Here is a 17,730-nt window from a genome sequence, read left to right as displayed (position 1 = left end):
TCTCCTGAGTACTCTTCGTGTACTACCAACTTCTTAATTTTTCGAATCTGGGTGTGTGGACCCAACTGAGAAAGCTGGTGGGCTCCAAATACCAGTCTCAGATTATGGAATTTTCTGAAACAAGAAGACATTTGTAAGTCAGACAACTAAGTATTCAGTAATGCCCTTTTGTTTGACAACAAATAGAGTTAATAAATCTTACTCTTTGAAATGGTTGAAGCAGTGAGCTGCTGTCACCACCCATTGTCTGTTCAAGATGGTGCCACCGCAGAAATGTATATAGTTGGTACCTCTACTGTATTGGATGCTTACTATCCAGGGCCAGGCTCCTGGCTGGGCATTTACACCTCCAATTATACGAGAGCCAAGTTGAATGTTTTCTATTAGAGGCCTTTTTCCGCAATCTGTGGGAGAGAATTCAATAAAAATGCTGTTCAAAATCACTAAAAACACATATGTTATTTGGGGTTTTCTGGATAAGTTATCTCAGTAATATAGAATACCATGTTTAAAACTCATTGAAAAAAACCCCCATAAAAGTCATTACAATAGTTTTGGCGTCAACATAGATTCAGCTGCAATTCATCATACAATTACCAACCATTAATCACATATTACTGGCACCCAGGCAATAGATGTTTTTGAGAGAGAAAAGTATTTTAAGTTAATATTATAAGTGAATATTTTAGTTGAATATGTAGTTGAAAGTTTGCCTGTTTTGCCATGTTTGTATACAAATGAGTAGAAAATCACTCTCACTTGACTTTTAAATTCAAAAGGTGATTTATTTGTGAAGAAGACCTAACATTTTGGCTGGGCCCTCAGTTTGTCAAAAGCCTAGGACAAAGCTGAAACTTTAGGTTTTGTGTGTGTATATATATATATATATATATATATATATATATATATATATATATATATATATATATATATATATATATAAGCTTCATTAAACTTCTATTTATTTCCCTTTAGTCAATGCCACAGGGTAGTTTACAATCTAAGGTCGCTGTTGCCTGAGGCACGTTTCTCAACTCACACAGCGCCCCTGTTTATGGTCAATTTCTACCACGATTCAATTAATTAACTTGATTGGAGTAGTCAGAGAAACTCATGCAGACTCCAATGTATTTATAATGCTGTATATTGATTGATTATGTGTCTTGTGAAGCCAAATATAAAATTACAGCACAAAAAGCTCAAGAAACCTGTGTAATCAATTAATTATCACTGAATTTACAGCTCTTATCAGAAAGTGTCCCATTGAATTCAATGATTGGTGCTCTAACCGTACAGGAAAAAGTAGGTGTCAAAAATATATGTCTTAAACAAAAGAAATTCTACATGCTGCAAGCCCAATAACTCCCACTATTACTTACCACAAGTCTTACAGGTCTCAGAAAAGATTAAATAAATTAATGAAGAGAATATTAAAAAAATCACTTCAAGCTTCAGAGACAGTCTCGCCATCTTCAAAGCTCAAAAGCAAATGACCGTTAAAAGGAAACTGTGATAGATGTCTGTTTACCATTATGACATCATCGGCATTCAGCAAGATGTCTATTATGACATCATAACAGGAATCTTGGCTTATAAGTATGACCCAGGGCCAAAGCTGAAACATTTGCATATTAAATGTAAACTTTGGGGCTTATTTATAAAGGTGTGTGAAAGATGAGTAATTGGAATATAACATTGCCACATTAACACAATGGTTTACACTTTAAACTCCCATTTATTTATATAGATGAGTTATGATTATATGCTTATGTCTTCACTGTATTTCATGTAGCTTTTCATGTCATATATTATGGCAGAATTTGTCATATTAAAGTAGGTTATAATGATTGAAATTATGGCTTAACCTCTATAAATAAACATATATTCTTTTTTAAATGCCACACTTAGCTTAGATGTGGCATTTAATTCATAATGCTATTTATTTTATACCACTTTTCATATATAACTCTTTTATAAGTATGGTGCTTTTCATTTATTGAATAAAATATGTACAAGTAAGTAAATTTATAAACTATGGAAAATTTTGTGAAACTGCAAATTTTTGCTAAAAAGTGCATTGAAGTCCATGAAAAGTCAAAACTACACAGCGGTTAAAATTTTTTTTAGCTCTGCAGTAGTGTTTATATTGCTTCTCTGTGGGAGAGAATTCAATAAAGTGGTATTCAAAATCACTAAAAACAGATATGTTATTTGGAGTTTTCTGGATAAGTTATCTCAGTAATATAGAATACCATGTTTAAAACCCATGGAAAAAAAACCTTAAAAGTCATTACAATAGTTTTGGCATCAACATGGATTCAGATACAATTCATCATACAATTACCAACCATTAATCACATATTACTAGCACACAGGCAATAGATGTTTTTGAAAGAGAGAGACAAGTATTTTAAGTAGGGATGCACCGAATCCAGGATTCGGTTCGGGATTTGGCCAGGATTCTGCCTTTTTCTGCAGGATTCGGATTCGGCAAATTATATATGCAAATTAGGGGCGGGGAGGGAAATTGTGTGACTTTTTGTCAGAAAACAAGGAAGTAAAAAATGTTTCCCCTTCCCACCCCTTATTTGCATATGCAAATTAGGGTTCGGTATTCGGCCGAATCTTTCACAAAGGATTTGGGGGTTCGGCCGAATCCAAAAAAGTGGATTTGGTGCTCTAACATATACAGGAAAAAGTAGGTGTCAAAAATATATGGCTTAAAAAAAAGAAATTCTACATTCTACAAGCCCAATATCTCCCAATATTACTTACCACAAGTCTTACAGGTCTCAGAAAAGATTAAATAAATTAATGAAAAGAATATTAAAAAAATGACTTCAAGCTTCAGAGACAGTCTCGCCATCTTCAAAGCTCAAAAGCAAATGACCGTTTAGAGGAAGCTGTGATAGATGTCTGTTTACCATTATGACATCATCGGGATTCAGCAAGATGTCTATTATGACATCATAATAGGAATCTTGGCTTATAAGTATGACCCAGGGCTAAAGCTGAAACATTTGCATATGAAATGTAAACTTTGGGGCTTATTTATAAAGGTGTGTGAAACATGAATAATTGGAATATAACATTGCCACATTAACGCAATGGTTTACACCAGGGGTCCCCAACCTTTTGTACCCGTGAGCCACATTCAAATATAAAAAGTGTTGGGAAGCAACATAAGCATGAAAAAAGTTCCAGGGGATGCCAAATAATGGCTTTGATTGGCTATCTGGCAGCACCTATGTGAGCTGGTACATTACAGGAGGTTCTGTTCGGCAGTACACCTGGTTTTAATGCAGCCAAAACTTTCCTCCAAGCCAGAAATTCAAAAATAACCACCTAGTTTGAAGACACTGGGAGCAACAGCCAAGGAGCTGGGGAGCAACATGTTGCTTATGAGCCACTGGTTGGGGATCACTGGTTTACACTTTAAACTCCCATTTATTTATATAGATGAGTTATGATTATATGCTTACGTGTACCCGATTATAGACATAAATAATGCTATGGATCATCACTGTATTTCATGTAGCTTTTCGGGTCATATATTATGCCAACTAAAAGCTTGAACTTGATGGACGTGTGTCTTTTTTCAACCTTCCTTACTATGTTACTATGTATGTCATGCAGCTCCTACGCTTATTTCTCCAGGGCTTTCCTGGAGATACATTTAAACATTGTTTAACAGCATCTCCTCTCCCAGTCCAACAGACTCCAATCAGTTGGCTTTATGGTGAGAGGTAAATACCATATCTCCTCTGGTTGGGATATGGTTCGGAGACATATGCCGGGACTTGACAGTCATTAAGGGCTATACACATATTTCAACTGGCGCCCCCAAAAAAGTTAACATTTAGGGACCACTGTACCACTCCATGCAATGTGATGAGTAGTAACTTCATACCTCAGGGTTTGACAGATCCCCTCTGATCAGGGTCAGACTGGTGGGTGCAGGGCCTACCAGGGCTACTGCCCCAGGGCTGCCGCACCCCCCAATGGGGCTGCAGCCCCAGGGGCTGCAATGCCCCCACACCCCCCTACACGGGCTGCCACCACCCGCCCTCCCCCGAGCACATGTAAATAATACCTACCTTCAGCATGTCGGGGAGGGAGATCAGCGGAAAATGTCTTAATGTCAAAGTTTATGGGCCTAATAACTAGTCATTCCAGTGCTGAAAAGTTCATGTAGGAGACACTTATATAATTTAGTAAATAGATCCCAAAGCAACCAATCATGCCAGCAGTTCTGGTTAAATGCAGCAAAAACAAACTTCTGACTGGTCACCTATGGGTTATTTTATATTATATATATATGTAGGATTATTCTATAGGTAAATTACGTCAAGTTTTGTCAGTTCCCAACCATATCTTTAAATGCATTATCTTTGAATACCATCACACCAACAAGTAAAACCTGGAATTCATTAAAGGGGAAGTTCTTCTGTAAGTTAACATGGCAATTTGCATGGAAAATTGCATTTTGCACATTGCACCGCATTTATAAATGAAGCTTCATATGTATATATTCATCACTTGTATTTTATTGTGACTGATCAATAGGCTAGTTGTTGCTACTAGCATAGGTAAGCACTTGCAGAGAACTGGTTAAATGGAACATGCTGCATCTATAAAATTAAATGACAAAATAATTATTGGCAAAATAGTTATTGACAGCTTTTCCTGAAGATTAACTATTCGAGTGTCCAAGAAAAGAAACATAGCAATTATTAACCTTTTTTAAACTTGTTGGTTTACTATTTTGGTTCATCCGACGTCTATATATATCTTGTTGCTGTGGTCTTCTAAAAAAAAAAAAAAGGTGTTTGTCAAGAAATGCATTTGCACTGTTATACTTAATAGGAAGACTGAGATCAGTATAAAGAATACCTTTTGTTTTGTACATTCTGTTCTACATAGCAGACAGAGCTGGTATATGCAATTTCTGTTTTATATGAGAAGTCTATAAATACAGCAGATACATCTTTCAAGGTTTAATTAATAAAGTAAAAGTTTCCGACCATAAAATGTTTCAGAATCCTCTTAAAGGAGAATTCAACCCATTTGTAAAACACAGAGTACCCCCCACCCCAGGTAGACCTGCCTCCTCCCCCCCAGGCAAACTGCCCCCCCCATACTTTATACTTACCCCTCAGCGCAGATTTTGCCAGCGGAGTTCCACGCATCCATCTTCCGTGTCCTTGGTAAGCTGACTGGGAGATCGGTACTTCTGCGCATGCGCAGTTGGAGCAGTTTGCCGGTTTGCGACAACTGCGCATGCGCGGAATTACATGGAAATTGCCGCTCTCCCAGTCACCTTACCAAGAACCCGGAAGAATCTGCGCCAAGGGGTAAGTATAAAGTATGGGGCATTTCCCGGGGGGGCAGTTAGCCTGGGGGGAGGAGGGAGGGAGGTCTACCTGGGGTGGGGGGTACTCGGTTTTTTACAGATGGGCTGAATTCTCCTTTAAGCATTTCAATAGTACATGGCACTATAGCTGTAAGCAACATGGAAACCTCAAATGGTGGCCCAAACTATTAAACTCTAGTCTTATTTTTTAGTCTAGCAACTCCCTACTTGTTTATATATTTTGGGAAATGTGTTCCTGACCAAAAATTGATCTCACAGCTGGAATGCAGGTGGAAAGCTGTGAAAGATACGCTGAAGGGGAATACAGAGCAAAACACCCTAAAGGAAGAAGAAAAACAATGTATGATGGCATGGCCCCTGGGGTGTTGGTTAACTTTGGTAAAGGTACTGTATGTCTCTAGGCTAGGGTTCCCACATTTTCAGCCTTTAAATTTGTCTTTCTTTTAACAATATTAAAGTCATGGTTTCTGGCTGGCCAGGTGGCCACAATATCTCCAGCCATCTTCTAAACTAAAACCCATGCATTCCATATTTTGTTGAATTTGGTCTCATGGTTATGTATTGAAGTGGTAATTATGCTTTGCTTCAGATTTCTGAAAATACTCCGAAGTTACCTTGAGAGGAAACTTCAGGCAACTTTCTAAAACTGAAGTGACCTTCGGTAACAGGTCTTATGTGACTTGAAAAATGTATTTGTGGCAAATAAACTGCAGAAGTTTGCAGCAAAGCTCTGCATGATTTTATGCTTCATACACATCTTTAATGGATTCAACTCACTCTTTAAAAACATCCACCTACAGTATGTATTCAAGACAAATGTGTCACTACCTTTTGAGAGTTACTTTTTTTTTTAATCTTTATTTTTTGTCAAGCATAAAAGACATCACAGCAATTGCACATTGTATCTAAAACATAGCATATGAGCCTAACATTGCTAAAACATTTTACATATGTTGCTATTTTTATTATCATCCCTTGCATATTGACAGAGAATCGGAGATATAGGCTAAGCAATGTATCCTTTCATAAACCAGACAGATCTGTCTTCGGTACGCTGTCAGTAATATGCAATCTTTGTATTGTGCAACTATGATCTAGAATTATTTAAAGGTGGAAGGGAAAAAGGGGGGAAACAGTCCAGGCTTATCAATATACTCTGAAAAAGTATCAAGTCACAAGAGAGAGTGAATATTTTGACATTAAGGATATGTATAGGCGAGTCAAAATTACCAAATTAGACAAACAGATGTAAATATTAGCAAACACAGTTTGTTCTAAAAGAAAGCCCTGTCTTGGTCTGGCAGAGATCAGTCAACTTAACCACAGGGTCTAACCCCTTCCATATAATGAGTCCATGGTAGCCAAGTGGCCCAATGTTTGGGTTACTGCATGTATTTCTTCAAACTTACGGACTTCTTCCATTTCTGTCCACCATTCAGAGACAGTAGGCACTGATGAAGATTTCCACTTGCGTGGAATCAGGATTTTTGCAGCATTCAACGCATATTGAGCCATGGATTTATTGTAAAGGTGTGTAGAAGTGTTATTGTGGTGCAACAGTATCGCTGAGTTGGTCTTTGCATATAGACAGAATTGTGAGAGTTACTTTTTGTGTTCCAGCTTGACATTCTGGCACTGGGAGAGCGAGCAGTCAGACGTAGCAGAGCCTGTAAGATTGCTATGGGAGATTCGGGCATTAGAATGCAAGTGGGGAGCATTCAGGTGAGAGCTGTCAATAATGGAGGTTATGCACAAGGGGATTTTGTTGGGTGATATTCCCAATTGAAAGTGTCATTAGTGACATAACTTTAAATCATTTTATACAGTACCTGTAGTGAACTGTGTTTAAAGGAGAAGGAAAGGGGAAATAACTGGGGATATCGAGTAATGATTATAATTTGGCACCCCCTAGATATTTTACCTTTCTGTTAAACTCCTAGTTGCTCCTGCTTGAGAAACTGTTCTCTTATCCTGACTGTCTTTAGAAACACTATTATGAAGTGTCGTGGAATGCTTATTTGGTTATTTTTTATGATTTATTGTTTTTCTGATGAACTCTTAAGAAAACTATACCTCCTGGACATTGCAGGTCTCTATAAAAATATATTACGTAGAATTTACTATTACGTAAAACACAGCTTCATCTGAACGTGTCACACATCCTATTCCTTAGTTATTAGGCAAAATCCCATGTTTCTATGTTAGTTATTAAAATATTTGTGTTATTAACTCCTGGAGTTTATGACCAATTCCTGCCACACTTTAATATACAGTAATGTTTGGAATGTTAGGGGGTGGTTCTTCCTCTTTGGCTTTCATCTGCTGTCCTAGGTGTGTCTGGGAGCCTGGGAACAATAAGGTCATGTAAAGCTGTTTACCCTTCTAGTAAAAGTTGGGGAACAGGGACTGTGTGAACAAGGTAAAGTCAGTTACAGGACTAGATTTTGTTACAGTACATTCTAGGAATGTTAGATAGTCAGGAATAGCTATAATGACTGAGCAGTCTTTGCTCCAAAAAATATTGATAGCTGGATGTATCTCTTTCTTATGCTCTGCTAATCTAAATTGAAGGGACCAGAACACAGAGGGATTCAGGTTATATTCACTCCCTGAACCATCCAGACCATTATTGCTAGATACCGTAAAAGTGAACCTTGAAACCTACTAAGCCATCTCCACAGAACCCTGCTCTGCCATGACTGTATCTGACATCAGTGGCTACAATACTACCTTGTGTGCTTTGTGAGTATTAACCCTGTGAATTGTGTTGGTCAAGAAAGCTAGTTCTGTTTTGTTAGCAAGAACCTCTGGCGTCTTATATTTTTATCTCTATACAGCAGTAGAGAAGTGTTTACTATATATATGTGTGTGTGCAAATTTAATATGCATATGGCAGTTTGGTAAGATTCTTTAAGAGTTCACTTATCATATAAACTAGCTGTGAAGTTTTCATTTCCTTTAATGATCTGGAGACTTTTTTAAAAATATATTTTAATGAATAATTTTATGGATAAAAAGCTATAGGGGATTTGTCTGATGTTATATTAAACTAATTAATTTTGTGCAAGGCCGTATTTACTGTATTCATAAGCACCCTGTGCCCAAGGGCAACAGTTTTAGGGGCCCTCCGGGGGCTAGATCATAAATTTAATATTTTTAAGAAAAAAATTAATATTTTCCCACCTGCCAGAGACTTGCCTGTTTAAATCCAGCAGCAGAGCTGGGGGAGTGAAGGGTACCTGGACCTTCGTAGCACTAGAGACACTGGTGAGCCTAGCAGTATAAAACTGCTAGTATCTCAGAAACCTCTTGAAAGCATCGGATCCCCTTTAAGCATAAGTACCTATGCATCTCTTGAACTAAATCCCTTTTTTATTTATGCTTTCTTAAATCTTGCATAAGCTTGCAGCTACAGTCTGACACTGAATGCTGCAGACACATTTGATACCTATGATTATTCCTAAATTTACAAATGTATTCATTAATTCTTAATTTCCCATTACCTAAATTTCTCCAGTTCATTTTGGGTTGGCCTGTAGTGAACAATAGCGAATCAGAGCATCTGGATCTAAAACCTTATGATTGCTTCATGTACTAGATAGTGATTTCGAAAAAAAAATCCTTGTGTAGTCTATTCTCAGCAACAGACTACGTTGATTCTTCAATCAATAATTCATTATAGTTCATTAGGGCATTGACAAGAGCAATAGAAAACCTGCTAAAAGTTCAACCAAGAAATAAATTATTACCCAAATCTTTTGCGACATTAAGTTTTTACAACAGGAAGCGGTATTCAAGTGTGTAATGTTCCCAGCAAATTATGCCAAAATCAATTTCCTGTGCAAGTCAGGCAAGTTCATGTGGATTACACTGACGTCTTTTGTTAATGCTTCAAAATCGAGATGCACAGAAGGTGTCCTCATGCATTTTAAAGAAGAACTTTCAGTGAAATTAGTTCTGGGGAATAAGTACTTATTGCAATACCTGAATGATGCTCAGAAACACTAGTGCAGTTTATTCTAGAACATTTGAGAACAGAGTAGTGTTAACTGGGGAAATCTTTTGCGTATAATCCAGCCAGTTCACCTCCTTATGCCACGTTTACCATAGCCTACAAACAGCATGTAGATTGGAATTACAATATGTAAGTGTACAAACTAAAATATACATAATACGTACCAATGTAGTAAACAGCAAAAAAATACATACAGACAAAAGAATACACCGCAGCAGCAGCCCAAGCCTAGCAATTGCTTTTTACCACTTGCCATGGCTATGCTACTAATTTTCTGTATTAACCAAGGCCTTATATCCCCATTCCCGCAAATCATTCCTCACCAAAGCTATGATAAAAAAATATCCTAAGTAGTCACCCATTCTCTATTGCAAATGGGAAAGATGTTGTTTCAGTGGTTCCTTGCTAGAAAAAGCCACTAGGTTCCCTGTGTCGTTTCTCACTCTATATGCATAAACCTCCAAAATTGGATCCACATAACTTCTGACTGGTGGGTGAAATTGGATCACTCTATTGCAACCCTACTTCTACATATTCTGATTAGCTTTTTCTGGAAGACCTGCTCTAGAACCGTCTCAAGGGAATCCCCTATATAAGCTAGTGAATTGAATAACAATAAAAAATATTTACACAAAATATACTTATTAAGTTGTCTCTACCCCTTACACTTTCCACCTGGTTAACATAGTAGCAGCACCCCCAGAGTCCCAGATCTGTATTTTCTAGCAAATGCCAGAAGGACTGCTGTAAGATGTCATAGACAGTTGTTATTTATCAGGGCTGTGGGGGCTATTTTGGCCTCTGTGTACTTGAAATATCAGCCCTATTTCAGTCCTGTACGGCCCCTACCTCACATAAGAACAAAACTGCAAGGTCTGGCACCTACCCAATATTTTAACAACCTCCTCCCCCAGACCCATCATGGCCACATCTGTTGGCACAACAGTCTTTAAAGTGGACCTGTCACCCAGACACAAAAATCTGTATAATAAAAGTCCTTTTCAAATTAAACATGAAATCCAATTTCTATTTTTTATTCATAGCTGTTGTAAGCTCATTTAAAAATCTCAGCTGTCAATCAAATATTGTCCGCCTCTCCTCTATGCCTTAGGCATAGAGGTGGGGCAGACAATTACTTTCACTTTCCATTCAGCACTTCCTAGATATCACTGCTCACCACACATTCCCCCAGTTCTCTTCACCATTTAATTGTATAGCCAGGGCATGGGGATGTACATCAGGTCCCCCATTCTGGTGCACAAACAAGATTCTGAGATGATGCAAGGCTTACCTTTCTGTCCCTAAACTCCTTTCCCCAAAGTTCCAACACCACAATAAGAAGACAACAGCTAAACCAATTCTTAACCTAGTCTTGGGCCATTGTTCAGCATATCAAGTCCTATCCAGCAGACACAAAACCCCACTACAACCTCTGCATGAACAGCTGCATTAAAGAGGTGGAGGTGCTCATGATGCCACCACTAGACACTGCCCCTCTGATCTCTGCATGTGGATCCGAATTTGTTCACATAATTTACCATTCTTGTTAATCTGATCAGCCAATCTCATTCATGACATGATTGGTTTGCACCTACAACTTTGGACGTGTTGGGAGTTATCCCTGTTGCCCGCACATGGGGGCAAATTCACTAACATTCGTAGTTTCACCAGGCGCAACTTCGCCGCACTTCGCCAGGCGTAGTTTCGCCAGCGCTCCGCAAATTTACTAAAATCCGAAGTTGCGCTCAGGGGTAGCGTAAGGTTGCGAAGTTGCGCTAGCGTTGATTCGCTATGTAAAGCGAAGTTACGCTAGCGAAGGCTAATTTGCATACGGCGCGAAATTCAAATTTCAATGGAGGAATACGTATCAGCACTACAAATGCCTAGAAAACCTTCAAATCAGCAAATAAAATTTTTATTTTGCCCTACACATGTGCCCACTGTCTAGGTAAGTTGCCATGAGTCAGGAAATGTAAGGGGGAAGGAGGGGAGCCACAAAAATTTTTTCGATCTTTTTCAGCCTATCACCCATAATGTAGAAAACACACCAGCGTTTTTTGGGACTTAGAAAAAATTCAGACTTTTTTTCAAACAATCCCTATCTACTCTATTGCGCTTCGCCAGGTCTGAGGTGGCGAAGGAAGTCTAGCGTAAAAGGTAGCGTTCAGTACACTGCGCAAGTTAGTGAATTTGCGTAGTTACGTCTCTAGCGAAAATTCGCCAGGCGTAAGGGTGCGAAGTAACACTAGCAAACTACGCCAGCGTTCGTTAGTGAATTTGCGCAGTAACGAAAATGCCAAATGCTAGCGAATTAACGCTAGCGTTCGGCGCTTCGGCGCTTAGTGAATTTGCCCCATGGAGAGAAACAGGCATAAATTTACAGTCTTAGTAGAGCTATATTAAACACCTTTTATATCTTTATAAGATATGGAGGCAATCCAATGCACACGCCCACAGAACTTAACTTTAATACAGAAGCTCTTCTTCCACCTTTCTTATTAAGGGCATTATGCCAAGCCAAACAGTCTCCAGCTCTGCCAAGTTTAGCAGTTATTGCTGCTTTGCACAGTTTATTGACCATTTATCATATCTGGCTGATCCTTAACACAATTCATTTTGTCTCATAACTTTAAAGCAATATTTGTTTGTCTCTATAACAGACTGTAAACGTATCACAAATAAATAGGGGACACTTTGTCAGTGGTGCAACTATAGGGGGACTAGACCCCAAGACTGCTAAGGGGCTTAGGTATAGAGATGGCCCAGTAAGGTCTGGGGAGTAGATTATGGACAAAGACAAAAGGTCCTCTGCACTCAATCCATTATTAATATACTAAGGACATTTTGTGCCATAAACTACTAAAAAATGTCTTTCAATGTCCTTAATATATTGATAATGGGTTACGTGCAGAGGACCTTTTGTCTTTGTCTGTATGAATTTTGTGGTCACAGTGTCATTGCATCCCTGCCTAATGGTTTAACAATTAGTGGTGAGCATGACTTTCCCATTTTTGTTATAGAGTAGATCAGTGCTGTCCAACTTCTATGGTACCGAGGGCCGGAATTTTTCCTACATCTACATGGTGGAGGGCCGATAACGGAAGCCAGTGTTAGCCACTCCCTGTTTTTAGACCACACCCACTTTAAACCACACCCATGTTACCGCAAGACCATGTCCACATTAATAGCACACCAAAAAACCAAATGGTTGGTGCTCACTGCAGGGATCAGGGCTGGAACTAGGGGTAGGCAGAGTAGGCAACTGTCTAGGGCGCCATCATTGAGGGGCGCACTTTTTTCTAGCGTTTATTTAATAATTTGTTTCAGTAATCATGGTCACCCAGTTGGGTGGAATCCATCTCCTTCACCTTCTCCCTCATGCCGGTAAGTAATAGCTCCTTCTGTGCAGTTCACCGCGATGTGCATACACGCGTCAATGACGTCACTGATGTGATGACAGAGAGAGGCAGAGAGCTGGTGGCCTGCTTGGTGTGGCTCGCTCTCGCTGCTCTCAGCCTTGCACAGTTGCACTGAACTGAAGACATTCTTTCTATTACTGTGAAAGTTCGAAGCTTCCTGCTGGCACAGCCAGGTACAGATTTGGAGCCATATGTTTGCTGTTGCTGCTGGGCTGGCACAGATAATTGAAATAATGCAGATAGTGGTATGTTATATAACTCCAGGACCCTAGCACTTCAAAGCAGTGGCTACTGGGGTTGGACTGGGGGGATGGGGCACATATGGTCCCAACTTTAAGGGCCCACTTCTCCTACCACTGCATCAAACTCCCCTGCACACATACTCTGGCCTACCTAATGCACAATACATTACCCATCTGCCCACCCCAAAGCCCGCCTGTTAGTACCTCTTACTTCCTCCTAAAAACTTGCCTCTCTGGTCCTGGCAGGGGGCAGGCTTGGTTTTCTCCGAGTGTCCTGCTGGCACAGTCTGACTCTGAGTGGCTATACTATGGAAGAACATTTTCAATCAGGTGTAGTGTGTTGATACATCTCTTAAATTCTATCCTGACCAGTGCTGAACATTGACCTGTGTTTTCAGTGAAGTAAAAAAACATAGGCATGAGACTTCTTTCCTTATTAAGAACAGGTTCTTTTTATAGCATTTTTTAATTGAATACAGTAGAACCCCCATTATATGTTTTCAGGGGACCAGGAAAAAATTCTGTAAAATCCAGGAAAATGTGTTAAAGTAACTTTTTCTTCAAGTACTGAAAGCAGTGCTGGGCCAAGTTGGCCGGGCGCCCTAGGCAACCTGGCCGACAATGTGGCCCACCACTCTTTGCACATGCGCAGAAGAGCGCAAGCAGAGAGGAAGCGAAAGTGCACATTTGGAAGGTACTGCAGCGACAGTTTCTGGGCAATGGTCCGAACTAGGAGACAAAAAAAAAGACAGAAAGCAATAAAGATGGTATAGAAGTGATCATTTTATTACATGCTTTCAGTGATCACATATTCCTTTCTTTAATACTACAAGACTGTTTCTATATCTGCTCTTCAACTAACACAGTATCACCCTCTACCTTGCTTAGTTGCTGGATAGTTTATAATCATTGGTTCATGTGCATGCACACTTTAAACATATAGATATTCCTGTAGCCTTTTTTTTTGTTCCATGTGGATTGAAAGCATGGGTAAAGCACAGTAAAGTGCAATACTGGTGTAAAGTGCAATTAATCAAATATATGACCAGGCATTTAGGTTACTAAAAAGAATTCCAAATTTTGGAAATGAAAATATAGGCTTGCCCACCAAATCCTTGCTTTTCATAAATACATGTCCTTCCCAGAATCCCAAGTCTCAGATATCCCAGAATCCCAGAAACATTGTTTCTCCGCCAAAAAAAAATCCCTTGGGTAAAACTCAGCATCCAAAAAACTGCATTTATTAGAATGCTAGGGACCTGAGGTTTTACAGATCTTTCCGTAATTTAGATCTTTATACCTTAAGTCTACTAGAAAATCATGTTAACATTAAATAAACTCAATAGGCTGGTTTTGCTTCCAATAAAGATTAATTATATCAAATAAAAGGCACTGTTTTATTATTACAGAGAAAAAAGAAAATGCATTTTTAAAAATTTGGATTTTTTAAATAAAATTGAGTGTATGGCAGATGGCCTTTCCATAATTCTGAGCTTTCTAGATCCCCTTCATGTATATCCAAAACAAAGCATTAGGTTCATTCAGATTTCCCTATATATGCAATGAGCCACCTTTATGTATATTAAGGAAATGTGCACTGTTTGTGGGTTCCAAGAACATGTCTGGTTAATAAAAAGGCATGGGGAACTTTCAGCACTCAAGCTGCAATACTATAACTACCAGCATTCTGTATCAGTGCTATCTCTGCATTGAAGGGGCATATCCTTGCTGTAGAATGCAGCAATGTCTGCTTTTAAAATGGAGGGATTCTTGTTAATTAAAAATAAATACGTAAATTGTATTTTTATTTTTTTGTAAAGGACCAAGCTATTTTGACTAATGGGACCCACGCCTTGAAGTCTGTAGAATTTGTTACATTTGCAAATACCAGTTGTGTATCATAACAAATCATAAAAAAGCTATGTGTATGTGTTTTTCCTTTCTTGTATTTGTTACCTATCTGATTAAAAGCTAATCCTAGTGTATATTACCTCTAAATAGCTCCGTTTCGTGGTTAATGAATCTCTATGTCCATGACTTTTATAAATCATTGTCCAAAGGCCATCTCCCGTCATACCATATAAAACGACTGGGTTGTTGGATCATCTAGTTTTTCTCAGTGCAGCGTGCTCTAACAGTTCACAAATATGAAGATGAAGAAGAGCATTTATACAGTCCTCAGATTTTCGTTTCTCATTACGGGTTTCTCTCTGGTGTGCCTGGGAGCCTTCTATATATCTTCCAGCTATGTGTGTAACTGCCAAAGTGAGATAATACTGGCCTATTGTCTGCTGCCCTTAGGATTTATTCTGCTCCTGGCTGGAATTTTTTGGAGCACTTATCATGAGGCAAACCACAAGAACCTGTTCCACAGTATGATCAGGAGAATCCATAGCCAGCAGGAAGTCCATGTTGAGACAATAGACAGGTATGTTGAGAGATAAGAAATATAACACTAATAACACTATGGTAAATAGAATTATATATACAAATGATTATGGGGAAAAGTAGTGATGTTTTTTAGACAAATACCAACAGAAATTTGCTTTTTCCCCTAGAGTATGTCAACCAACTATTAATTAAAGGGAAACTTATGAAATAAAACATTTATATAATATTTTTAGTGTATTAACGTTTTGAACTTTTAAAAATATTTTCTGTGTTATAAGTTTAGTGCCTCCTGACATTGCTTACATGCTTTGTAAACTTTGGCACTGGATTTTTAGCTTATCCATTTTTTTGAATAAATCATTCACCTAAAGCCTACGCATTACATCTACCAATGTCTAAGGCTGCCTGTGTAAGAGTCATTAGAAACACTATAGACATATTCAATAGAAATACTAAGCCTCAGGTTTGCTACTAGAAATGCTTTTCTGCCTTCTGTTTCCATCCCAAAACTGGTAATAGATGTGAATAATGTATATTTAACTTGAATGCTTTGTTTCTGTTCTTTAAATGTTGATGTTTATGTTCTTTATTCTCTTGTACTTTCAGGCCAGATTTCTATCCACCATCCTACGAGAGTGTAATTAATGAAATTCGTCTGCAGCCAGAGTCAAGCTGTGAATTGAGAGTGCTTGAAGAGGGTCTCAACATTCCACCTCCCCTATATACAGAGAGTGCAGTGGACATTGCTGATGAAGTGTATACTTGTAATGATTCTCCACCCTCATACCAGGCATCAGTGCAGTTGTCTAATACTGAAACCAACTCTGAGAGAGAACCAGATTCTATCAGTGTTGATAACCCTGAGACATGTGACTGACTGTATGTGTTACATTAAGACTGTAGATTCAAATGCAATGTGCATAGCTCACTGCTATCAATGGAGTAATGCCATCACAGAAGTACACACAAGCATTTGTGCAAAGAAAGGACGCTTGTGATGTCCAAAAGTCAGTGCACAATGAGCGGAAGAATATAAGAAAACTGGAGAACAGAAAAACACATTGTTTATAATAATAACACTTTTACAGATAATGGAGAGACTGGCTTATCAGTCTGTCAAAGTAAGAAGAAGAATGTTAATCTTATCTCACAACTGTCGATAGGGCATGTAAAAATGCAGGTTGTGGGTCCAGAAAATCAGACCCACACAAGTCGATATTCTAAGGCTGGTGTTGCCATTTTTGATACAACAACCTGTATAATATGTTAAGTTATATTTATTTATGTAACAATGCTACAATGCCAACTCAACTTTTTCTGCTAGAAGTGTAAACATGCAGGAATGATGTACTTGCATGCCAGTTATATAGACTCTACATTTCTGGGTTACAAATTAATATGTGAGTTTACCCCAGTGGCACAGAAATAAAGAGAAGGTGTTTACAAGCCTTTTATAGTCCAACAAGGCACTTATTTTATAGTACATATAATGGGAATACTTAGGATATCCCTAATAAGGAACAGAAAGGCTTTCAATAAACATATTAACTAAAAATTGTGAAAGCACTAGCAGTTACTTTTAAAGATTCTAATCCATATTACTATTTTTAGAAATTCAGCAATGAAATAAAGATTGCCAACTTTATATATACTCCTATATTAGTTCTCTTTAATTGTCATTATTTATTTTCTGGTTTCCACTTTGAACTTGACTCAGGTCTATTTGACTTGACTCAGGGCTATTTTAATTACTCACTAGATTGTTTGTCTTTATATGTATTAAAAGATATTGTATAAAATGTTAAATTGTATTTTTATACTAAATATATATTTCTATTAAAAGTTGCAAGTGTATTTTGCTGTTTTCCTTTTACATGCTGTTTTATCCCTAGTAGTAAACTGAGCAGGTTGTGTTGTATTTTTGTGGCAGTTATATTGATGACAGGGATACACACATCTAATCCTAGCAGGGAGTAATTTCTATTGTTGAACTTCCGTTACCAGTCAACCAGATGAGGATAATGGGAGTTGCAGTTTTTCTTATTAGCTAGAGCAGGGATCCCCAACCTTTTAAAGCCGTGAGCAATATTCAGAAGTAAAAGGAGTTGGGGAGCAACACTAGCATGAAAAATGTTCTTGGGTGCCAAATAAGGGCTGTGATTGGCTATTTGGAAGCTCCATGTGGATTGTCAACCTACATTGAGGCTCTGTTTGGCAGTACTCCTGGTTTTTATACAACCAAAACTTGCCTCCAAGCCTGGAATTCAAAAATAATCACCTGCTTTGAGG

General features: G+C 38.3%; 1 protein-coding gene across 1 annotated transcript; it reads left to right on the top strand.

Moving 5' to 3' along the window:
- The first annotated feature begins 15,178 nt into the window (after positions 1-15,178).
- tmem252.L (transmembrane protein 252 L homeolog) lies at positions 15,179-17,286 on the top strand. The gene is made up of 2 exons (XM_018258667.2): positions 15,179-15,478; positions 16,048-17,286. Exons 1-2 carry the CDS (start codon positions 15,198-15,200, stop codon positions 16,316-16,318), a joined length of 552 nt encoding a protein of 183 aa, XP_018114156.1. The 5' UTR covers positions 15,179-15,197; the 3' UTR covers positions 16,319-17,286.
- The last annotated feature ends 444 nt before the right edge of the window (positions 17,287-17,730 follow it).

This window comes from Xenopus laevis, chromosome 1L (genome assembly GCF_017654675.1).
Source record: "Xenopus laevis strain J_2021 chromosome 1L, Xenopus_laevis_v10.1, whole genome shotgun sequence".
Lineage (NCBI taxonomy): Eukaryota > Metazoa > Chordata > Amphibia > Anura > Pipidae > Xenopus > Xenopus laevis.
Note: the sequence above shows the minus strand (reverse complement) of the source record. Positions and strands in the feature narration are given on the sequence as shown.